The 24498-nt window shown below is 46.1% G+C and overlaps 1 protein-coding gene across 6 annotated transcripts in view; it reads right to left on the minus strand.

The window, feature by feature from the left end:
* RAB11FIP3 (RAB11 family interacting protein 3) overlaps window positions 1–24498 on the minus strand; it is a 121489-nt gene that overhangs the window by 65560 nt on the left and 31431 nt on the right. For 5 of the 6 annotated variants that reach the window (XM_044433583.1, XM_044433588.1, XM_044433584.1 and 2 more), the window contains exons 2-3: window positions 23951–24044; window positions 1324–1418 (exon numbers count right to left, since the gene is read on the minus strand). In XM_044433583.1, the coding sequence (XP_044289518.1) occupies window positions 1324–1418; window positions 23951–24044 (189 nt within the window). Of the gene's footprint in view, window positions 1–1323; window positions 1419–23950; window positions 24045–24498 lie in introns of those variants that run through there. The other variant, XM_044433587.1, reaches the window with a different exon arrangement.

Below are 24498 nucleotides of genomic sequence, written 5' to 3' on the forward strand. Positions count from 1 at the left end.
GTGTGTGTGTGTGTGTGTGTGTGTGTGTGTGTGTGTGCATGCACACATGCACATGTATGTAAAGAAAGCTGGCAGAAAGAAAAGTAGGACACTCAAAACAAGGGGCTGGAGGACAGCTGTGTGAAGACCCTAGACTGACAGAAATTTGCACAAGTGGGTCCTCGTGCAACTCAAATCACAACTCTCCAGGAAAGGGGAAATGATGAAACAAAGGCTGCCACACACCTGACACATCACGAGAAGGCAAAACTCACTGGAGAAGACAAGCAGGCCAGGGAAAGTCAAAGGCAGAAGAGGGGAGGCTAAATACAAGATGGGCTGATTCCGCAAAGGAAGCCACAACCTCGAGGTGGCGAGCGCTGAGCGGGGCTGTCGGGGCCTTTTGGGGGGTGCCGATTCACAGGGTTGTCACAAGTCAGAGATGACAGCATGAAACAACAAATGTTTGTGCACACATGCCTGTCCGCCTCCATCCAGGAAAGCACAGACGGATCCCACTTCGCAAATCAAGCATTCCTTAAAAAAATAATGATGCAGTGACAACAGAGGGGGTGGGTATGAGTGACCCCCACAGAATGGCAGAGCACTGCTGCTTTGTAAAGCTGGGAAAATACCCTCACAGATCAAGCATCCCATTTAAAAAGGGAAACAAAACAAATTCCAATCAAGTCGTGATTGCAGCTGATCGCAGCTCCATGGGCACATCCACCCCCTGCAACACTTTTGGGGCTTGCTCCTCACTTCCCTAGCTTTGATTCTGCACCCATTCCTTACAGATCTTTGCTTCCTTTTCCCTCAGTACTGGGCTCTACTACTGCAATTTCTTTCTTTCTTGCATTTTTATAGCACCCCACAGCTAGACAAATTCCAGAGCTTGATTTGCACCACTGTCACAGGGTTACACAAAAATACGTGTGTGCCCGCTCACTCACTGATGTGAGGAAGCAGTTCATTGTGCCCATGAGGCTATGAGTTCAAATCCCATGCACCGCCATGGCGTGCTGCAGCTTTAGGAGACCGGTCACAGCATGGTAGGGCACCTGCGCTGCTTGCATGTCTCTGGCTTGATCCCCAGCGTGTCCTTACAAAAGGAGGAGCCCAAGGAGAACTAAACCCTGGAAATGACAGTGGTACAGGAGAACACATCCCCAGCAGTAAAAATGCAGAATCAGAGAAGCCAAGGGAAGGTATTATCTGAACGTAAGACAGAAGCCAGTAGAGAGGAAGAGGCAAGGCACCCTCATTTTCTCTAATGGCTCAAATCACAGATGCCTTCACCTACAAAGGCAACTCAAAGTCTTTGTATGGGTGGCTTTCACTCACCTCAAATGCAACAAAGTCATCAAATTCAACCGGACACGCTGAAGGTGGCTCTTCATGGGTGTATCCCATAGCACAGAGCTGATTGTCAGGATCTGCTGCAAAAAGGAGAACAGCCCAAGTAATGTATTTAACAGGAGAGAACAGCAACCATGCAGGCCTCTTAACCCATTTGTGAGCAAGTCCCAGGCATCAGCTCGCCAGGAGAACTGACAGGAGAAAGAGAGCGGAGGCTCCCATGAACCCAAGCAATCTCACTACAGAAGAGGGTGCCTGTTATTCCACAGGATTCCTCAGTCTGCATGAAATTGAGGCCTGGGCCCAATATTTTCTCTTGCTGCAACTGCATCTGAATTCCAAGGTCATGCACTGCATTTGTTTGGCAAAGACCCCCGCCCCAGTCCACCAATGGTGAGGCAGGGTCTGCGGTATCCAGATCTGCATACGACACCAACATTGAGATGGGCTCTGGTGCTGGTCTTGGTAGCATAACAGAAGCACCTGCAGGTGATTCTGTGGTAGGTAGTACTGGATGCAGTTCCATCTGGAGATGCTTAGACTTTGGTACCACAGGGTCTTTCGAGCGTGCGTCTTTTACCCGTTTGGCCAGCTTTTTGGTCTTTTCATACTTCACCATCTTGCCTGGAGTAGCGGGTGGTGAAGGGGCCACCAAGGGAGCAGTGGCTTTAGAAGACGGCACAGGCCAGCCAGAGTGGAGAGAGACTGCCACGGATGAGCAACAAGTCTCAGGCAAGCCTGCGGCTTCAGCTGTGCGAAGGGGGCCTTCTTCGAGTCCAAAATGCATGCACTGGATTATTTCTCATTTTTTTAAATTTTACTACTGAATCCAGAAGTTTGGGGGGCGGGTTTAAGTCACCCTAAGTCTTCCAGTTTAATTGCTGCATTTAAAAGCAGGAACTCGCTTGCCAAATTCATTGTTCTCACTCTAGCCTTCCCCCCCGCTCACTGACCCTAAAATCCATATTTTTGGTGCAACATTGTCTTTGAAATATTCTCCTCCTCCATCCCCTGCTCTGGTCAAATCTGTTTCACCCTTTCCCAGACCTGGGGTTCTGTACCCTCAAGCTAATAAATCCTCTGTTCACCCAACAGCATTCCTCCACGAAGGCAATCAAAGCACAAGAAAAGGCTACGGTGGGAATCCTGCCTTGCATTCCAAGGCTACTTTCTTCACTTGCACTGCCACCCCTTGTGAAGAGAAGACCAGTCTATCAGGACCGGCCTTCTGTCAGTGAAATGTAACACATGCCCCCCGGACAAACGAGATCTTGTGGCCAAGGTGCATGACTGTCGAGAGTAATGCTGTAAGTCATGCTGAAAAATGAGCTTGGATTCGCTCTTCAGGCTGTGCAAGGAGGTCTCTTGCAAAAGGCATTGCCGACCCCCCCTTCGGCACGCTAGAGCTTCTCTCGCTGGCAGTTTTATGGCTGCTGAGTCTGCATATCATGCTGAGCAGCAATGCAACCATTTCTCTTTGGGGGCTTTGTAAATTCCCACCATCATGAAATTGTGACACGAAGAACTATCACGGAATAATAGATGGCCTGCTTTAAATGGGAAGAGTTGCAGTTCCTGACTTCTCTTTTAGGTTTGGCCACAGTATTAAAAAATGGGAAGTCTGGTTTTCATAACTTCTTGCTGCCTGGTGCTGCACATCTCCAGACTGTGCTATACTTTTAAAAATTAATCTGGACTAACTATAAGGCAGGGGAGCCGAACCTGTACATTCCAGTGGAGGGGAGGGGTAAGCAAGGGGAAATGAGGGCAGCGTGTTTACAGTAACGCACTTTCTGCCAGTAACTCACTCTCCCATTTCATTTCCAACCTTTCAGAATGAGATGGAGGGGAGAGAAACCACACAAATGCTGCAAAATCCCCGAAACATGCTTAGCTGGAGAATAGCAGGAGGTAGCAGGCATGGCTTTCGGGAGACTCTCGCTCTAGGGCCGGACTGGGAACATCAGATCATACAATGCATAATCAAAACTATGCAATTCCCTCCCCACAAGATTTGGAGGTGGCCACCAGTTTGGAGGGCTTCAAAAAGGGATTGGACAAACACAGGGAAACGAAATGCATAGCTCCTAGTCCTGATGGCTCTCAGCCACCTCCAGTTGCAGGGGGTGCTGGTGCTGCTTGTGATTCTCCCACTGTGTGGTCAAAATGTTGGTCTGAACCAGCCTGCCTCTTCTTACAAAGCCCAGAGGGTGAGATGGATCCCTTGGTCCTGAAGTTTGGCACCCGTATGATAAAGAATAGCTGTGTTCTAGAGTAGCCAATAGATTGATGTTTAGGAGGGCGGACACATCCGCAAGCTTTGAGCAAACCTGGGTCCACAATGGATTTACATAATGAAACAAGAATGAGAGGCCAGAATGATACAAATCAACCACCATCCCTGCTGCAAGGAAACTCTTACTTTACTCTGGAGTGAAGGGTTGCAGTATTTCTTCTTATGGCAAAGTCCTAGATCCAATCCCAGACATTCAGGTCAAAGGATCGGGTAACAGGATGGGACAGACCTCCAACCCAAGGCTCTGGGGAGCCACAGCTTGCCAGATCAGACAGCCTTGGATCAGATGGACACACGGTCTTTTCTGAGATAACGCAGCTTCCTAGGTTTTCCATGTTTTTCCCTCTTCCTTTCCCATCCTATTTTCCTTGACTGGCATGGCTTCTGGGTTGCCAGCGCGCAGGGCAAGTACCACCTTCTTTTATAGACTGCACACTAGTCACTCCAAGAGGTTTTTCGGCTAAGAAGCAGCATACAAATACTTGAAATAAACCATTAATAAATAAATATGCAGCTTAAATGGAACATTGCCAAAAGGTACTTCTGCACTCAAAATATTATTTTCTATCTCTGGTACCTCCTGCTTGTTGCTGTGTGTGGATCCCTTTCAGCATAGGCTCAGACAGATCTTGGAAAAGCCAGCTAATATCAAACACCATCTGCTCTTCAAAAACCAGCTAACTTCTACTCAGACGGCTTCCAGATATAATTTTGAGTTTCATCTTTTAAAAGCACCTCGTAGAGTCAAAACTATGTGAGTCCGCAAGAGCAACACACCTACTAGCTACACCCACAGGTGACTGCAACCTTTCCTTCCATTACCTGCACCAGCTGGTGACACACCAATTTTGCAATGAGCTGTACCTCACCGGCACAGAATACAAGCCTATTTATGTTGGCAGTAGAAGGGATGCAGTTAGAAAAGCTTTCAGCACTCCTTAATAACTATAAGCAAGATGCAGAGATTAAAACTGCAGGGAAACACAAGGCATCGTGACCAAGACCTGTTGGAAATGATATGGTTGGTGCAAAATTATCTTTGCTAGCTCAGACCTGTCCCTCTTTCATAAAGACAATTTGTGGCATTTTCAGACTACCAGATTAATAATCTCGGAAGGTTTTGGAAACTACTTGGGAGTGAGCTCCAAGCTTTTCCCCATACTCCCCCAAATCTGTTTATTTATTTTCAGAAAATACAATAGAAAGGAAAAAAAGGATACATAGGGAGGCCAAAAGTCATTACAAAATTTAGCAAGCAACTCCTCATTTAAGCACATGCACAATAAACAAAGGACTCTATGAAGCACTTTTTCACCCAACCCATTCACTTCTCTGTCATATATTTATTCAGCTTATACAATTAGTTATAAATCATAACATCACTTTGGTAATGAGCAGTAATCACAAAAAGTTGTAAGAATTATATTTTCTTTAACCTTTATTTAAATTGTTCATAGTAAGCCTTCCACCTTTGAGTAAATTCTTTAACTGGCCTTCCATTGACATAACTAGATAACTTCACCATTATTGCTTACTCAGCTAGTTGGTTTTTCCAATTTTCAACAGGTAGGCTTTCTACTTTGAGGCAATTATCACCCTTGCCGCTGTTGTCATATAATTATATGAGTCTGACATAATCTTTGGGATAGTGCCTGGGGCAAAACTCAGTAACATATTCTAGGCATTCTTTGGAAAGTCATTTTTGAGTATTTTCTGCATCTCAATATGTATCTGCTTCCAGAATGTTTTGCTTCTGTCACATGCCCACCACATATGGGGAAATGACCCATCTATCTCTGCATTTCCAATATTTTCAATTATTATTCTTGTTCATTTCTGTATATCTTATGAGGTAATATACCACCAGAATTTATACCAATTTTCTCTTACTGCTTGGCATGAGGTAAATTTTATGTCCTTTGTCCATAAGACTTCCCACTGGCAGGCCAATATTTCTTCCTGAAGAAGAAGAAACATATTTTGTTTTGCTGAGTCTCAATATCATATTTAAGCAGTTGCTTCTAAATACATCATAGGAGATGGTCTGCTTGGTTTTTAATTATAATTTCAAAGTTTGTTAAATTTCTTATTATGCCTTTCCATTTGAATTTCTTTTTTAATCTTGTGGCCAAGCAGGATCATTGCCTTCTTCGTGTATCAATGTTATATGAGCTTCTTGCCGTGATGCAGGTAATGATCTCTCACCTTTAATTTCATTCATTACCTTTGTGGAGTGATAACATTATTTTTTCCTCTAGATACTTTTCGCAGAAAGACCATCCAGTCAAGGTGTCTTAACGTTTTTTACCTATCTTTTAATAGCTTTTACCTATTCTTTAAGGTGCAATTAAACTTTGATTTATTTTTTAATGCTGCAGCACACCAGTTTCAGTACCTCTATGGAAGTCATTTCCATCCTAACAAGGCTGCTGGATATTATAAACAAACAGTCCAAAACAAAAGACAGGAAAAATATGTCAAAACAAGCATGAAGTGACATCAAAGCCACTTTGGTGTAACAGTTTGATTATCAAACTGGAACTATGGAAGGGTAGAAGAGAGTTTTGTTTTGTTCGATTTGATTTTCTGATAAGAGCCTACCAAAACATGCAACTTTCTTCATAAATGGGACGGGAAGAACTTGAGGATTTTTCAAAAGCAAATGCAAGACAAAAACGAATCAGAGATACTCGTCCATTCTTAGGAGAGTGCTGTATACAAACCCTTCCTTGGCCACAAAGGGGAGCTTGTAAAAGCAGTATGAAACCCAGTAAGCATTCCACACATGCGGCTCACGTGCCACCTGGTTTACTTAATGACCCTGACCTGTTGAAACGTTCAATAATTTCCAAACATCTCTGCAAGGAAACAGAATGAGCAAAACGTAGGCAGCGAAACAAGTCTAAATTTCTTGACCTGCTCACATATTTTGTGGCTCTCAAGGTTTTCAGAAATGAAGAGCAAGTTCTATTAATTTTTTTCAGGGCTTCACCTCTATGAAAAGTTATAACCTTCTTAGAGGGAAGCAGTTCCTGAAGCTACGGCTCTATTTCTGGGAGGGTTCTTAGACCTTCCAGGAGTCACAGGATAGCTTAAAAGAATTATCAAAACTGTCTTTGAATCCGGGGTTTTTTCTACCCACTGGAGGAAATTAGCCTAAAAGTATTGTGTGGTGAATTTGAAAGAGTTTGTACACTCAGAAGAAAGGCATTTTAAAATACAATGAGGGAAAAAGGAAAAATGTAAATATCTAGGGTTTGGAGTTGATAATTTCAAACATGTTTGGGCAGTGTGCCCAAATTTCACTCATTTGCCTTGTACACAAATAGTGCTATCCAATGTACATGTATTCAGAATCAGTAAATCCCAATAAATTCAAAAAGAATATACTGAAGCATGTATAGAAGGGAATGCCAGGAGTTGTAGGACCTTTTCTATCAAAACAAATATAGGATTGTATCCTTAATCAATGTATTCTAAATGAAAAAATACTCTGGGTTTAGACCATGCACAAATCACAGCAGGCACCATTTAAAGCCCTTTTTTTTCTTTTTTTCACAAAAAGCATTTATTATGTACTCATCAATCCCTACTCAAGGTTGTTCATGGGTTCTTTAGATGTGAGCCTCCAGTTTCACTTCTGTGTCTAACTAGCACTTTTGGTGAGTTTTTTTAAATGTGACATTTAATTTTGAAAGCAAAAGTAAGTGAGATTTCTATTTGTGTAGGTGAACTATTTTGTTATACCACAGTGTCTCCTAGAAGTTACATAATGTAGGACATAACCTTGCTGGCTTGCTGGCTTTAGATAGGAGCTGAAGCATCCTCACTATGATAGAGAATCACCAGCAGCCAGAGACTGAGCAACCACCACCACAAAGCCTTCAGCACAGCCCTAAAGTGCACCCGCCTCCCAGGTACACGCAGAGACCACTTGGAATCAAGATGTGCAAAACAGGAGTCCCGGTGGGAATTTCAGCCCAATAACCAACGGTCTTTGCAATCCGGTTCATCCAGGGAATAAAAGGGGGCTGCACCATGTGCTCCTGGTTGATTGCCTCTTTGCTAAACCTAGAATAAAAACTCAGCTTTTTAATCTCTCACCCTTGTTGTGCGCTATTGGGTCAAGTGTGCCAAGGTATGGACCCCTTGTGTCCAACAACGGTGAAACATCAGGAGCAGATATGCTCCTGGCGCAGTCTTCTGAACTCAATTCTGCAATGATACCTAATGTAACTGCCTGATGGAGAACAGTTCTAAGACAGATGAGCATTGGGCTGGGGGTCTCATATGGTCTGCCTGAAAATCCTAGATCGCATCTCCTTCCTGACTGGCTATAATGACCAGGAATAACAGGAGCAGCACATCTAAAGGTTACAGGAGGCTGCCTGAAATCTCTTTACTCTGGGATGCAGGACGACAGGCATCGCCGAAGTCTGAGCAGCAAACAGATTAAGGGAATGCACACAAATCCTGCCACCCAACCCGTATTTACTGCTCTCCTGGAATCATCTGCAATGCAGCACACAAAGTTATCTTCATATAAAACAAGCTATTAATAAGCCAAGTTTATTCCACACTGCACTACAATTTGGGAAATAGTTGTAATTCTCTTGTGAAAAGGAACAGCTGGCATACTTTGGAAAATGCATTATAGAATCCTAAGTGGAGTCCCTCGCTAAGGACATTTTTATCTACGCCCATTAGGGCCTCTTATTGCGTTCCCCTCCAGCTCACCTTGCAAAATGGCTAATATTCCCTGCGTTTCCTCAGTTGGGGTGCTGTGCAATTCTCCGGTACAGTTCCAATGCATGGCAGGAGCTGGCCTTACCGCCACTGGGATCCTTTCAGAAATGCATGAGCAGCACTTCGGGGAAAGTTACTTCAAAAGTTAAAATGTTACAGAAGGGAAATAGTTAAAGCCAGCCAGCATCTAACCCAGAGGGCTGCATGGATCTGAACTCAAGTATTCCTTTTCTTGACCCAGCACACTGTCCACTACACAGAGCAGGACACCACAGAGCACAGGGGAGGCCACTGCTGGCCCAGCTCTTTTACCTTTGTAATTCAGAAGCGTTTGACTAGCACATGTGGCCGAGATCTCACTCCATCCTCTCTGTACAGCATCAGGCAGCCAACCTCCTTCAGCTGATTGTTTGACGTCCTACTCAGATTAGCCAAGTTTAGAATCTTGCAGCACCTTAGATGGCCACTAACTATAGACCTGTGGCCAACATCCCATTTCTGGGCAAGGTGTTGGAGCGAGTGGTGGCAGGACAACTCCAAGCACTCTTGGATGAAACTGATTATCTGGATCCTTTTCAGTCCGGCTTCAGACCCGGGTACAGTACTGAATCTGCCTTGGTCGCCCTGTACGACGACCTGTGCAGGGAGAAGGACAGGGGGAGTGCGTCCCTGTTGGTTCTTCTGGACCTCTCGGCGGCTTTCGATACCATCGACCATGGTATCCTTCTGGATAGACTTGCGGGATTGGGGGTTGGAGGCACTGCTTTGCAGTGGTTCCGCTCCTATCTCGACGGTCGATTCCAGAAGGTAGTGCTGGGGGACCATGTCTCTACGTCATGGCAGCTATGCCATGGGGTACCACAGGGCTCCATTCTATCCCCTCTGCTATTTAACATCTATATGAAACCGCTGGGAGAGGTCATCAGGAGGTGTGGGCTGCGGAATCATCAATACGCTGATGATACCCAGCTTTACCTCTCGTTCTCCACTAATCCAGGTGAGGCAGTGGCTGTGCTGAACTGGTGCTTGGCCGAGGTAAGGGAATGGATGAGGGCCAATAAACTGAAACTCAACCCAGACAAGATGGAGGTCCTGTTGGTTGGCGGATCGGGTTTCGGAGAGGGTGGATTTGACCTGGTCCTGAATGGTGCAACACTCCCTCTTAGGGATAAGGTCCGCAGCTTAGGAGTACTCCTCGACCCGGAGCTTTCTTTGGAAGCTCAGGTGACAGCGGTAGCGAGGAACGCCTTCCTTCAGCTTCGGCTGATTAATTAGCTGCGCCCCTACCTGGAGTACGACTGCCTGGCGACGGTGACACACGTGCTGGTGACTTCCCGCCTAGACTTCTGTAACGCGCTTTACGTGGGGCTTCCCCTGAAGACAGTCCGAACACTTCAATTGGTGCAAAATAGAGCTGCCAGGTTGCTGACGGGGATGGGGCGTTATGCTCACATGACTCCAGTCCTCCGTCAGCTTCACTGGCTTCCCATTGAAGCCCGGGCCCAATTCAAGGTGTTGATTATGACCTATAAAGCCCTAAACGGCTTGGGTCCTGGCTACCTGAACGAGCGCTTACGTCCGTATATGCCCGACCGCCCTTTGAGATCTGCGGGAGAGTCCCTTCTCCGGGAACCCTCCATGAAAGAAATTAGGAGAGTAAGTACCCGGAGGAGGGCTTTCTCTGCGGTGGCGCCCAACCTATGGAATTCACTCCCCAAAGAGGTCCGCCTGGCACCGTCGTTACTGGTTTTTCGGCGCCAGGTAAAGACCTTTTTATTTAAACATCATTTCAATTGTTAAAACATATGATCTGGCCAGGGCAACTTCTTCTTCCTTCTCTTTCTCCTCCTATATTTTTATTTTATACTGATAATTTTAATTTTATATTTGTAAATCAATGTATTTTTTGTATTTTTATATTTAATGGTAATTTATTATGTATTTCAATGTATTTTATCATGTTGTAAGCCGCCCCGAGGTTTCGGCAAGGGGCGGCATAGAAATGTTATAATAATAATAATAAAAAAAAATAATAATAATAATGGCAAACACATCTATTCCGACACGCTTTTGTGGAATATGGTCAATTTCATCAGATGCACAGGAAGTTATGACTTCTGTGTGCATATCCAGTAAATACATTATTAATAATCCTCACCACCACCACATGGACTGTATGTACCTGAAACTGTCAATTAAAAACATCCATATATCCAAAGAAAATGAAAACCACTATGGATCAAGTATGCTGAGGCCAGAATAAATTCTTTCGTTTTTAAGGGGCACAAGACTCTGCTGTTTTTGCTGCAAGAGACTAACAGAGCTTCTCTTCCAGATGTCATGTTCACAAATAAAGGAACTGTATTTGGGCACAAATTATGCTTCAGAGCTAAATCAGTCCTCCAGGTGTTGTCTGGGGTGTTGGGACAGAGGGTGAGAACATCAACTAGTGATGCCTGAAGGAGAACATTCCCTGGATTCTCTGGAGGAAACCATAATGGCCAGATTGGTACAAAAGCCTATTTGTCACGAATTTGCTTCGATACTCCACATTCTTTTACTACATTCACTCGTACTTTTTTGAGAGCCTAAAAGCCTCCTTTAGTTCCCAGTCCAATGTCCATCCGTTTGACTGTTAGCCCCCTGAAAGGTCAGCTGGTACCCCTTAGTCTACCCCACCCTACTTCTCAGCACCGAGGTTGCATTTTCAAGCGGCGACGCAGAGAAAGCAGGGTGCCTGGCTGCAGGCCAACTCCCTCATACTCTGGCATTGCCACTGGAGAAGAGACACGCTCAACATGGATCATGGAGGTTGCCATGGAGACTTCGCAGCTCATCCCACCGACACAATAGGCCATGTTCAGCCTTTGAATTCCTGTCCAAATGAGTATTAAACACACATGCGCATGCGCAAGCACTCACACACACGTCTTGTTACTCATTAGTGACAACAACTGCAAAGCCCCCATTCCGTCCTTGCATGGTAAGCACATGTGCTGTCGGCACAGAAATCTCACCCTTCCGGTGTGCTTGGAAATCGAACGGCCTGAAGGAGAGCGCAGGTTTGACGAGGAAGCACCGGCCCCAGCAGAGACTTGGAAGACCTGAAGTCCGTACTGCTAAATCCCAAGCAGGTCCACAGACCACCCCCCCCACCCCAACACACTCAAACCAAATTTACAGAGGCAGAAATCCTTGATGCCTCTGACCTCTTGCTGTGCTCTCACCAGAAGCTGCATTTTGCCAGATCAAAACACCTGAATTAGCACCGTTTACAGCAAGGGCCAAATTCCACCTCAGAGGCACATCTGGGGGCAGCATTCCAGAGGCCAGCAGGGTGGGGAGGGGGGTGGAAAACAAAGGAGCAGAGCCAAAGCTCTTATTTCAACATCTGAGAATGGCCATTCAAAGGGTCTGCCAGGATGCTGAAAGGCCAGGTTGGTCTCCCCCTGCTCCCCTCCCTCCAACCAGATCAAGACAAGACTTCTAAGTAAGGTCCTTATCATGTTAAAACTGGCCAACTAGGCTGGCTTTGTGACACAAAAGAGGAATTATCTCAGAAGTCACCAGAGAAGTTAGAAAACCAGGAAAATACAGTTTGTGGTTAAAAGCTGATCCCAGCTCTCAGGGTGGTTCGCGCTGCCTGTGGGCCTGACGGCAGGAATATCCATCCCTTGGTCTGCCTTTGTGAACTGATGCTGGCCTATGGGACTGATCATGTTACATCAACACGATCTGAATTTCCCACAGAATCAGACAGTATTTGGTTCTCACAGGCTTCCTGGCTCATCTCAGGCCCTGCTAGTCTTGGCATTTCAGCTAAGAATTCCAATCCCGCTTTTTCTTTAAGTTCTGGTTCAGATTCAGAGGCAGCAACCTTGGGAGGCTACACTTCGGGAGAAGTTGGGCTGCTCACGACACCAACGGCCTCTCCAGGGCTCAGTGAAGGAAGGGCAGGCTCCGGACTGGCCCTACCACAAGGGAGAGTGAGGTGGCTGGCTTGGAGGACGGATGCTGTGACAAAGGAGGCGGCTTTGAAGTGCTGGAAGGCAAACCTGTCCGTGCCAGGCAGTTTCCCCTCCCCTCCCCTCCCCTCCCCTCCAAGCTACCTTGCTGTTCTCAGGCATGATGGATAAGACTGGTTCATTGGAGAAGTCTGGCTAGTTTCTGTATGTGGAACTGGGAATAAGCGATAGAACTGGGGGCACTACGTTGCCTTTCCCTTCAAGCAGCAAAATCTCTCTGGCCAGCTACTAAGTGGCAGCAATGGTCAAACTACAGATGTGAAGGCCTGGGGGGAAAATATAGGAGGGTTTTTGCAGGGGGGGGGTGGATACCAGAAAATGCGCGAATGGGGCGGCATAGAAATGTTTTAATAAATAATAAATAAATAATAAAATAACTATAAACATAAAAAACTATAAGGCATGTCATGAGCGGAGCTGACTGGAGCCGGGGGTCAGACTAGATGGCCCAGGAGACCACTTCTGACTCACTCTATTTCTACAGTATATTTCTAAAAGACCTCCAGAAACTTTCCCCAGAAAATGGGGGGATAAAACAGAAAATTTGCTAATGGCGCTTCTCTCACCATTTTTTTTCCTGTTCCCCTCCAAACTTTCTCATCTTGAGCTAAAATCTATCAGTGCCTATAACTAGCAACAAAGGATCTCTTTGCAGCCACATCTCCACTATGCCTGAACTGTTTTGCCCACATTTTGATGTCAAAAAAGGAGGACAGGGGAAAGAACCAATCTGGCTCATAGCTCACATTACTCACCATTCCAGGATCCTCAGTATTAACACATACGTATGTACCAAGTCTCCAAAGCTTTACTAGACACAACCCCTTCGTTTTGCTTTGCTGGCTACTGTACCATGAATCCAGTATCCATTTTCCTCTCATGCAGCTTGGGAGCAGGGGTGGGTGGGGCAGAAGTGTGAAAACTTTTGGGGAATGAGCAAGGGTAGCAGAACACAAGGCACAGATCAGCACTGGAGCTCTCTGCGCACCTTCTCCCACGGCTTCAGAATGTTTTCAGTACCATGAAATCGGCAGAGAGAACATCACTGCCATGGTGCCGGGAGCTGCCCAGACTGGTTTGGACAGGGCAGACTATGAGGTACGGCGAAGTGGCAAGAAACTATTCCTTTAACCACAGACTGCAGAGACAGGGCCAGGCAAGAGAAGGCAGGGCTTCTACGGCCTACATTCAAACTGCAGTGCTCTTCTACCTACCAGAGACAGAATGCAGTCACTGGATACTGCAAAGACTTTCTGCACACAAAATAAAGTCTCCTTTAGTTCCTCTTAGAGCCCCCCTTCTTTCTTTTTAAAGGATTGGGGAGAACTAAAAAACTAAAACACCCCAAACAGAAGCAACACTGCCCCAGACTGCCACCCTATAGCTAATTTAAAGCAAAATTCAGAATTCAGCCTCTTTTAGGCCAAGGGTGAAATTTCATTTCATAAAAGCGCCTGGGGAGCCACATTCCAGCAGTGGACAGAGCAAAGGCAAAAGGCAGGTAAAGCCAAAATACCAGAAATAAGAAAGGCACCAGCACAGTTTAACTTAAAGCTCTTACAGCCAGTAATTACAATTAAGGAGTGGCATCTCTACTTACTGGAATGGGTGGGTGAGGGAATGACACAAAAGCCAGGAAACCTACAGATTGTACTCATAGGTCTGGGATTTCAGGAAGTTTTCTTTTGTGCCCTCTGCCTTCCCCAATGCAGTCCCCTCCAGATGCCTTGGGTTACAACTTCCATTACCTTTGCCAGTAGCCTAATGGGCCATCCCATCTAGAAAGGAACGGAAATTGTAGCTCAACAAATCTGGCAGATTAGGGTGGGAGACAGTTGCTCTAAGACAATGAAGTATGATTTTTCAAAGAGGCTGAGATGGATGCAAAGGGATGACAATACAGCACTGCACCAAGAGCATATCAGCATGAGCCTTGCAGCTGTTCAGTTCCAGCCCACTAGGTGGGCTTAGCAAATCAACACCTCTCTCGGCCTCAATCCTTCCAGCTGCAAATATCCCTTCTTACTGGGCTGTTACAACAGTGATGATGTCAATGTGAACACTTTGAGAGCTCAAGGAATAGAGGTACTTGAAAGTACTGCAGAACAGTCCAAAGGCAAACGAAGCTCATACTACTGAACTTTAATAAGTTTGGCCTTACAGTCTGACTTGAGCTCTTTAAGAGAGGATATCTAAAAGAAATTGTGATTAAGAACAGTCAAGTTGGATTACTCAGGTGCCTGTCCATTAGTCCCCCCTAACTAATGCAGCAGAGTGGCAAAGTGGGGGGGGGAGGGGGCAAAAAGGCTCTTGCTGCAAACTTTTCTGCAAATCTTCCATTCAGTTGGAGCCTCGAGGCGATGATATCACAGCTATAGTTTCACCAACACACGTTTGAGTGGTTTCCTGCCATCCTCAGTTTGGCCTTGCACTGATAAAGCAAAGCGACATCACTGTTCCAAGCTTCCTTGCTATTTCTTCACTTGGAAAAAAATGGTCAATGTGTGGATCATCTGCCTTGTTAGTTTGGGCCGTGCTTGTACATTAATAGCTAGTAGAGGCTATGGGAAGGGGTCCAAACTGAAGTGCACTGGAGTATAATTAAGCAAAATATATTGGCTTGGTTCAGATATCATGCTAATCCCATGATAGGGGTTGTAGAATTCTGGATTACTGTGATGTGTAAACAGAGTTTGCTAAGTATGAATAGCCTAGAAAGAGAACCCATGGTTTGTTGCTTGGTTCTGAACTCTTGAGTTGGTTCACCTGTACAATCCACTTATTAAACAAGCACTGTGGGTTGCTTATGGATTTTTTTTGCCAGCAAGAGTGGTTAAAAAACAACAAAAACAGTTGCTCCTACATGCCACTATTATGATGTTACAGAGTAATTTGGGATACAGAAAGAAAGAGGATGATGGAGGAGGGAAGACAAACAATCCAGCAATTTAGAAAACTGACCATGATTTGTTTAATCATCTGCCACACAGACCCCAGGTAGGGTAACCATTGGTTAACCAAGGGCTAAAGAATCCATAGATTAGCATTATGTGTGAACCAGAGCAAAAAGACTTATTTTCACAGACAAGGAGGAGTCACATATGCATCCCAATCACATGGTGATTGACATCAAGCAATGCCTTGCATGTGTGAATTGGCCATTAAAGACAGAGCTACCATTTCCACAAAAACAAAATGGTTTCCAGTCAGAACATCAGACAGACTGTCCTGTGATGTTGAGCAGGTAAGTAGCATGTGTGAAGACCCAAGAGAGAAACGTTCAACTCACACCCTCCAAATATATTTCATGTTATGCCTATGTACAGATTTACTGGGAAAACTAAATGATCAGTAGCCCAGTAGTACAGCTTACCTGTCCAGCTGGACTGGTTCTGTCTATATGAGGCCCAGATCAAGGCTTTGCTAGTGCATGCTGAATTATGAAGCTATGGCAAAGTGCCACCTGGTTCAAGATGCCTGCCACCAGAGTGGGTAACCGCTTGAGGCTTACACAACACCTCCTTGAAGGAGCTGCTCGTGCTGTCTCCATCAGGATGGCGGGTGCCTCTTTTACTGCTGCTGTTATTTTAGGTTGCCAAGCAAGATGGACACCTCTGAGAAGCCCAAGCCCTTTTCTCACATCTGAAACCTGGCATGCAGAAAAACAGCTCACTGAATCTAACAGGTCCAGAATTAATTCCAGAGAATCAAATGACAAAGCTCTAAATCCTATTATTAAGACTCCTATCCAGCTGAAACACCCCAACACCGTTAACAGGCACAGAATACTTCAGAGTCACAGAAACAGATCAGCAGGGTGTGCACGTGACTCGAGGGGAACACAAACAGTGTGCGTAACGGGCTGCTGGGTACAGAATTCATCTTCCTGCGAATCTCAGGTTCCTTTCAATCTCTCCTTTCAGAATGCGACTTTTAGTTCTCAGTACCAGCAAGGACGGCTATTAAGCTGCTAAGATAGCTATTTAGTCCTTAATAGCTTGAAACTGCATTGGCAGTGTTAGCTGGAATCTATATAGTTGCTCCTCTGGGTTCTGAGATTCCTTTAGCTTCAGAACTCTGCATCTCTGCTTAATGTAGCAGCGACAGCTAGCGGACCATAATTTCCATCATCCTTCGCCATTGGCTATGAATGCTAGGGCTGATGTGAGTTCCAGCACAAAATATCTGGAAGGCCACATGTTGCCTATATCTACTTTAGTCCCATATTACAACCAACAAAAGCTAACTATGCAAATTATGCATACAGTATAATTGGTACAAAAAGGATGTGGTATGCAAACAAAGTGTATTTTCATAATTTGTATATGTCACAAAATTTGGAAGGCATTTCCCCCTTGCGTACGGAATGCAGAATGTACAATTTTTCACCAGATGCAACTTTGCTCAGGACACCTACACCTCCATGTAGTGAGTAATAACCTAAGTTCCCAAGAACACAAAATTAAAGCATGTGCCACAGTTGGAGAATTAATTCGTGCTGAAGCCCTGAAATTCTGGGCCTCTTTCAGGCACGGGAAGGGAATTTTAACTGTTGAAAATCTCAAGCAATATATGCACAAAAGCACTGCAGCTAGATGTAAAAGCTGAGAGGTGTGCATATATACACACTTTTTAAAATGTGATCTGGTACAAAATTCTATTTCATTTGTAGTCACATCCGATTTTGCAGTTACTGCAGCTTCCTGGGCCTCTGGTGACAGCTCAGTAGACAAATCAAAGCTCCTGTTCTATTTATACCACACGAGGCAAGACAAATTTTCATAACCTATAGCACTTTTAAGATGAATCGAGAGGAGTTCCAGAGAACATACTAAAACCATTTCAAAAGCATGGCTAGGCATTTTTCAAGCAACGGAAGCAATGGCGTACCAATATTAAATGCCCAGGGTTATCAAGAATTTCTCATCACTGTGCATTCAAAAATATTTCTCAGAACAGAAAACGTAAACGGGAGTCCCATGTGGGACTACTGGGTGAAGTATATAAATTTTATAAATAAAATAATAGTAATAAAATAAATGGACAAGTATATGGGGCTTATTCACCCGTTTTTTTAACTAGAAGAAAATGGTAAACAATCTAGTACGATGCAGGAACAAGCACCTGGTAGAAGAATGCAGAGAGCAGGAACAATGAACAGTTCTCTCAAGGGACGGGCGCACGCAGGGTTGAGAATCCTCTCAAGGCCAATCCTGGCCGGGCACTGCAGGGCGTTGTTCTTCGCCATGTCTGCAGGCATGCCTGACTTGGCTTAAGCTGCCCCATTTTCCAAACGGATGCCTTCAGGGGAAGGAGTGTTCTCTGAGGTTTTTTAGGAACACACACACACACAACCCCTTGCAGGCGTAAAACTAGTCTACCAAGAATAGTCTTTTTTAACCCTGCGTTCTCACCAATGGCTAATTCTCCATATGCCATATGAATTTTCTCTTCATGCCAAGCATGTTTGCAAATTTAATCCTTCACTGGAACCCTGAAGGGACACGGCCCCTTCTATCACCTTGGGACTGTGCCAATTCGTTCAAGAGCCTGCTTAGATCGAGCCTTAGTGGCTCCACAGCAGAGGAAACATCTAACCTAAGGGTGCATGAGGCTCCTGTGTCTGGCTGCACACCACGGACCCAGCCCAGAGCCGCTTCTAACTTAAGAGCTTCCAAGGCGGGGGGGGGGGGGGTTTCCAGCCATCCACAGGATGAACAATTGCCAGTTTTTCTTTAGCAGGGAGAAAACGATCTGCAATGCAGATATATATCGCATGAGCTGGGAAAAAATTTGTCACCAGACTAGAAAGAAAGGAAGAGAAGAGAAGAGAAGAGAAGAGAAGAGAAGAGAAGAGAAGAGAAGAGAAGAGCACACTTAGATATAGATATAGATATGGGTAAGAGAGAGACAGACACACAGACACACACACACACAGAGAGAGAGAGAGGGAGGGAGGGAGGGAGGGAGGGAGGGAGGGAGAGACTGAGACTCTTGCCAACTGCATCTTGTACTTTCCGGTGTGACATTAGTCAGCAAAGCCTGCTTGCTTGCTTCAGGCAGAAGCAGCGCAAAGAGAGAGCCAACTTGAGAGATGGCTGGGAGAGGCATTATGAAGTGCATCCAGCTCCGAAGCTGCCAGACTGTCATAAGGAACTGTGCCTCTCTCGCTTCTCCATTAATGCACAATGGCAAGGGAGTCCCATCGGTGCAAAACCACCTCCAAACACTATGAGGAGTGAGAGAACAGAAGTTACACCATGGCAGAGCCACAGCTGGTCAGGATACAAGAGCCTAGAAATGCTTCTCCTTGCCCATCTGCCAAGAAGCACGGTCACTACAGTCCAGGGATGGAGAATCTCCAGCCTGCAGCCTTAAGGCAGCCCAGAGGAGATCCACCATCTGGCCTACCACTTTCAACAAACAGAGAGAAGATGGTTCTCCTTCTCGCCCGCTGCATTTCAACCTGTGCTGCTCACACTTCAAAAACTGCCCCTCTTGCCCACTGCGATTATGCTTTTAAAAATTCTTCATTGATGCTGTTTGCCTGTGAGGTAAGACTGAGAGTCAAAGGAGTAGCCTAAACTCACTCAGTGAGCATCATGGCCAGGACAGGACTAAAACCCAGGCATCCCCAGCCCCAAACACTAACCACTACACCGTACTGTCTCTCTCATTACCCAACATTCATCTAGAACAAAAGATTCACAGTTGCTAGGCACTGCGTAAGATTCGGCATTCAGACTGGCCCTGTTTTGGACAAGCGATGAAGAAAAGGGGAGACAGCAGGGATCTGGGGCCAGTAAAATCCCAGCTGTCTCACTGCAGAATGGAGATCCTGAATGCCCCGTGTGAGTGGATGGGATTGAGCAAGCCCAGATCCCCACCTACCCCAATACATTTCAGTCACATGGCATTATGTCTGCACAGTGCCCTCCACATCTTTCCTTGTTTCAGTTTCAGTGAACTCTTACTAACCTCTTACTAACTTGCTAACCTCACAGGGTTTCAATCAAGGGACAATTTGAACCGCACTATTTCAGTAGAGCTTGCATATCTTTAAAACTGATGTTTTTGTAATATGTTACGATGACTCCCAAGTAGCTTTTTAACTATACAAGAAAGTGATTTGCAAACCTTGGTTTAAAGTTAGGTAAAGGTAAAGGTTTCCCCTTGACATTAAGTCCAGTCCTGTCTGACTCTAGGGCGCAGTGCTCATCTCCGTTTCCTAGCCAAGGAAGCCAGTGTTTGTCTGCAGACAGTCTCCGTGGTCATGTGGCCAGCATGACTAAACACCGAGGTGCACGGGACGCTGTTACCTGCCCACCGAAGTGGTACCTTTTTATCTACTTGCATTTCCATGCTTTCGAACTGCAAGGTTGGCAGGAGCTGGGATGGAGCAACGGGAACTCACTCTGTTGTGCAGACTCGAACCTGCGACCTTTTGATCAACCAGCCCAGCAGCACAGCGGTTCAAACCACTGCGCCACCTGCAGTCCCTCAGTTCAAAGCAGGGGTCTCAAACTCGCAGCCTGCGGGCCAATTGCCGGGACGGGTGGGGCACGGGGGAGGGGCCCTGCGGCCTTCAAAGCGCCAGCGGCGCCCGGGCCGACCGCAGGATGAGCGGCCCACCACCACCGCGGTGGTGGAATACTTGATGCGGCCCAGCCTCGCCCAGACTCTACTTCCAGCGGCCCCCAGGTCAGCTGAGTTTGAGACCCCTGGCTTAAAGTTAGCCATGTGCAAATGGAGAACGGCGCCAGGGTTGTCACTAACCAGTGAAGGTGCAGGTCAGTACCCTGGTGGCGGCGGTGGTTACATGCCATCAAGTTGCCTCCTACTTATGGTGCCCCTGTGAACGGAAGCCCTCCCAAACGCAGTGTCCATGGCAGCCCTGCTGAGCTCTTCCAAGTTCAAGATTGTGGCTTCCTTTATGGAGTCAATCCCTCTCTTATTCGGCCTTTTCTTTCTTCTTCTGCCTTCAACTTTCACTAGCAAGCCTGGCTTGCAACCCTATTATGGTTAAGAGAGCCCTGATGTAGCATCTTCACTAAACCAGAGAAAGATGGGGGTGGTTACATGCAGAATCAGCACAGGTATCCTTGCAAGTTAAATGCTTCAACAAAGGATGCCAAAGGGATGCACCTTCCTGCAAGCTAGGCTCTCTGCAAAGGTGTCATGGGCATGGTGCATCCAATGGCAAATTTGCAGAAGGGCAGTGGTTGGTAAATGCAAAAGATCCACACAACTATATCCAAGAGAGCTTGAGAGGCGTTGTGTTTCTTGAATAGCAGTCCAAGATGATGCCCATCGAGCAACAAATGAAACTTCAGAGAAATTTCAGATAGGAGATTTTGATAGGACATTGAGCCTGCCCTTCAGAAAAGAGACAGAAATCTGTTAGGAGGAATGCCCAAGATTGTGGGCACACCTAAACTAGCTCTTTGCATCTCAGCCACTATTCCCATAGCATTATCAATGTGCATCAAGGTGCACTGCTGGGCACTATCCCAAATTCTGTGCAACCTTCTCTGTTGCACCAACAGCAATATACCCTCAACACACTGAAGAATCATTGAATGCATGGAGCTGCTCAAGGAAGGGAAAAATCTGCCACCCAACAAATTAGCCTGGCACTCCACAACATGCATAGAACCAGCGAACTCTCAAGTTAGGCCAAAAAAGTTAAGGAGTTGTTAAGACTTCTACTGCTCTCCAGTTTGCAGAACACTCCTCCAGTACATGGAACGGATTGTGAAAGGGACTTAAAGCCTTATTTCAGGGAAAGCTGCTCCAAAGAGGCTAATAAAAACACTCAGTTCATGCCACCCACACCAATCCTGGAGGCTCTTTAGAATACATTTGCACTGGCAGCTTATCATGGGAGATGCCCCTGCAAAAGGACAGAGCAACCTTCCAAAAAGCTGGCAACTCCATGCGCTTTTACTCAACGAATGAAAAGACGGGACTACAGGAAGAAAAACAAAAAGAGCTGATAAGCGTGACTGGAGCCAGACTGCTGCAGAAGCCAGTAGAGGCGATATATGCAGTTGCCACAGTGAGACCAGCGCCCGAGGTCGGACAGAGATCGTTCAGAGAACCTGCTCTCAACCAGTGATTCCAGGGACTGATGCCCAGATCTTTGCCCTGCAGAGAGGTGCTAGGGCCCTGCTCCAGCCCTGCTCCTTCAGGCGGCATCAACGGCAAGCATTCAAAAATAGCTCACAAAGCCGAAAAGCACCAGTGATCTAGCAAAATCACTTGGATATGTCATGACTTGGACTCTACAGCTGATCTAGCCTTATTGAGAAAGGTGTCCAGACAGCCATCTCATCTGACTTTGATGGATGAGTTTCAATTATTGCAGTTTGATGATGTGGACAAGCTACTTGGTTCTGTTCATGCCCCCACTAGTTTACTTGACCCTTGCCCATCTTGGCTCATCAAAAGTTTTAGTGAAGGGGTTTGCACCTGGGTCCAGGAGGCCATCAACTTCTTGTTGAGAGAGGAAGTGCAGCCTCTCTGAAGGAGGCTGTGAAAAGACCACGCCTTAGAAAGCCAAACCTGAACCCAGGGCTGTTGTAAATTACAGGCTGCAAGGTGCTTGAGCGGATGGTGGCTGAGCAGCTCCAGCTACTCTTGAACGAAATGGATTATCTAGATCCATTTCAATCAGGCTGGGGTTTGGGACAGAGACTACCGTTGTCACCTTCTGGGTGGATGACCTTTGCCAGGAGAGGGTCAGGGGAGTGCAACCCTGTTGGATCTCCTGAGCTCCTCAGTAGCTTTCAACAGCATCGGCCATGGTGTCCTTCTGGGCAGGCTGGCTGAGTTGGGGGCACTGCATGGCGGTGGTTCCACTCCCTCCTGGCCGACCATGTCCACCCCAGGTGGTGCTGGGGAACAGCTGTTCTGCCCCATGGCAATTAGAGTATGGGGTTCCTCAGGGCTCCATACTGTCCCCCGTGCTGCTCTATACTACTTGAAACTGCTGAAAAAAGTCATTCGGAGGTAAGGCCTGAGGTGACTTCAGTACACTGATGACACCCACCTCTACATCTTGATTTCCTCCAACCCAGGTGAGACAATTACCATCCTGAATCACTTTCTGAGTCTGATAATGGACTGGATGAGGGCCAATCAACTGAAGCTCAATCCACATAAGAAGGTCTGCCTGCCCAGAGCGTGGCCTTCGGCCTGTGCTAGCTGGGACTGTACTCCCTCGGAAGGACAGAGCCCTATCTTGGGGGTGCTCCTGAACCCAAAACTCACTTGAGTCTCAGGCAGACTCGGTGGCCAGGAGCACCTTCTTTCAGCTACACTTAGTTCACCAACTGTGGCCCTACCTGGACAGGCAGAGCCCAGCCACAGCCACGCACGCTCTGGCCGCCTCCCAACTCAACTCTTCTAACACATCCTGCATGGAGCTGCCCTTGAAACAGTCTGGAAACTTCAACTGGCACAGAGCAGGGCAGTGTGACTCCTGGCCCAAATCAAGTCTGGGCACCCATATTACCCTGATATTATATCACTTGCATCGGCTACCAGTTGAGCTCCAGGCCCAATTTAAGCCACTTGTTTTGACATATAAATCCCTAACTAGCTTGGGAACCGGGCTATCCGAAGGGAGAGAGCTGTCAGCCAAGGAGGAGGGTGGCAAATAGAAGAGGGGCCTTCTCAGTGGTTGCCCCCTTCTGTGGAACAGCCTTTTGAGAGTAGTTCACCTGGCGCCATCATTTCATTCTTTTCAGCACCAGACAAAAACAATCCTATTCTCCAGACATTTTAATAATTGATTTTATACTGCTCAATTTTAAAGCATATAGTTTTCGATTGTTTTTTAGTTTTAATGTACTATTTTAATCCATTTATACCTGACCCCACAGCTGCATATTGTATATTTTATTGCATACTGTTACTGTTTATTGTAATTATATGTTTTATGATATGTTGTTTTAATTGTTTCTTCATAATCAGCCTAGAGAGCCCTTGAGACTAATTAACTATGGAATACAGGTCAAAAAAATAAATAAATAAATAAATAAATAAATAAATAACTCACTCACTCACTCACTCACTCACTCACTCACTCACTCACTCACTCTCTCTCTCTCATTACTTTCCTCAAGCTGACCTCCAGAAACCAGGGTATTCGGGTAACTTGCTGTCAAACTGACCAGAGTTTGTCAGTCCCCAGGCTGAACAACATACGCAAAAACTCGGGAAGAGTTTGGGGGAAGTGGGGGAGGAAGCTGCTGGATAGGAGAACACGACCAGAGGGGAGTATCCAGGGTTCAGTGTGCTGCATACCTTCTAGCAAAACCCACCTGAAATTAAGGACAGATTCATCCCTGCCTATGCAATTGGGTGGATTGCAGATGGCACGCTTTTCCTTTCCTCTGCTTGTCTTTTGACATTTCAGGGAAGGGGCGTGAATACCCACGCATGAGCGTGTGTGAAATTAACCATGTCCGGAGAAGACTCACAGGTCTTTCTTCCAAGCCTCTGACCCACTTTGGTCCTCTTGTTTAAAAAATAAACTTACCTCCACTCCTGATAGCTGAGATGCCCCGATAGAAGTCTTCAAAGCTGATCACACCTAGGCCAGCTGGATCCAAAAACCTGGTCAGGTCCTTCACCTGGAATCACAAAGCAAACCCATGTTAAGTGTTTATACCACTGGACACTTTGCTGCCTGAAGCAGTGTGGTGATGCCACTCCCCATCCTCACAGTCACCGTGCACAGATGAAGACAAGGCTGGTCACATTATTTTGGTTCCCAAGGACCTCATACCAAGACTTCAAATCGTCTACGGAATTACAAAATATGCAATAATAAGTAGAACTTATTAAGGTCCGGCAGGTTGTGTATGGAATGCTCTGCGCATCCAAAAGCCAGGACAGCCTTCAGCCTGTTACGAAGAGCACCAGAGATCACTGCCTTGGAGCTGACAGTTCTGTAAGAAGAGCTGCAGATAGTCCCCTCCCCAGAAGATGATGGGAATTGCAGTCCCTACTACTACTCTACACACGGGTTATCTTCATCAGAAGAAAGGGACGTACAGAGAGGCAGCGTGAACTGTAACATGATGA

Source organism: Varanus komodoensis, unplaced genomic scaffold (assembly GCF_004798865.1).
Source record: "Varanus komodoensis strain SLA01 unplaced genomic scaffold, ASM479886v1 scaffold26, whole genome shotgun sequence".
NCBI classification, from domain to species: domain Eukaryota; kingdom Metazoa; phylum Chordata; class Lepidosauria; order Squamata; family Varanidae; genus Varanus; species Varanus komodoensis.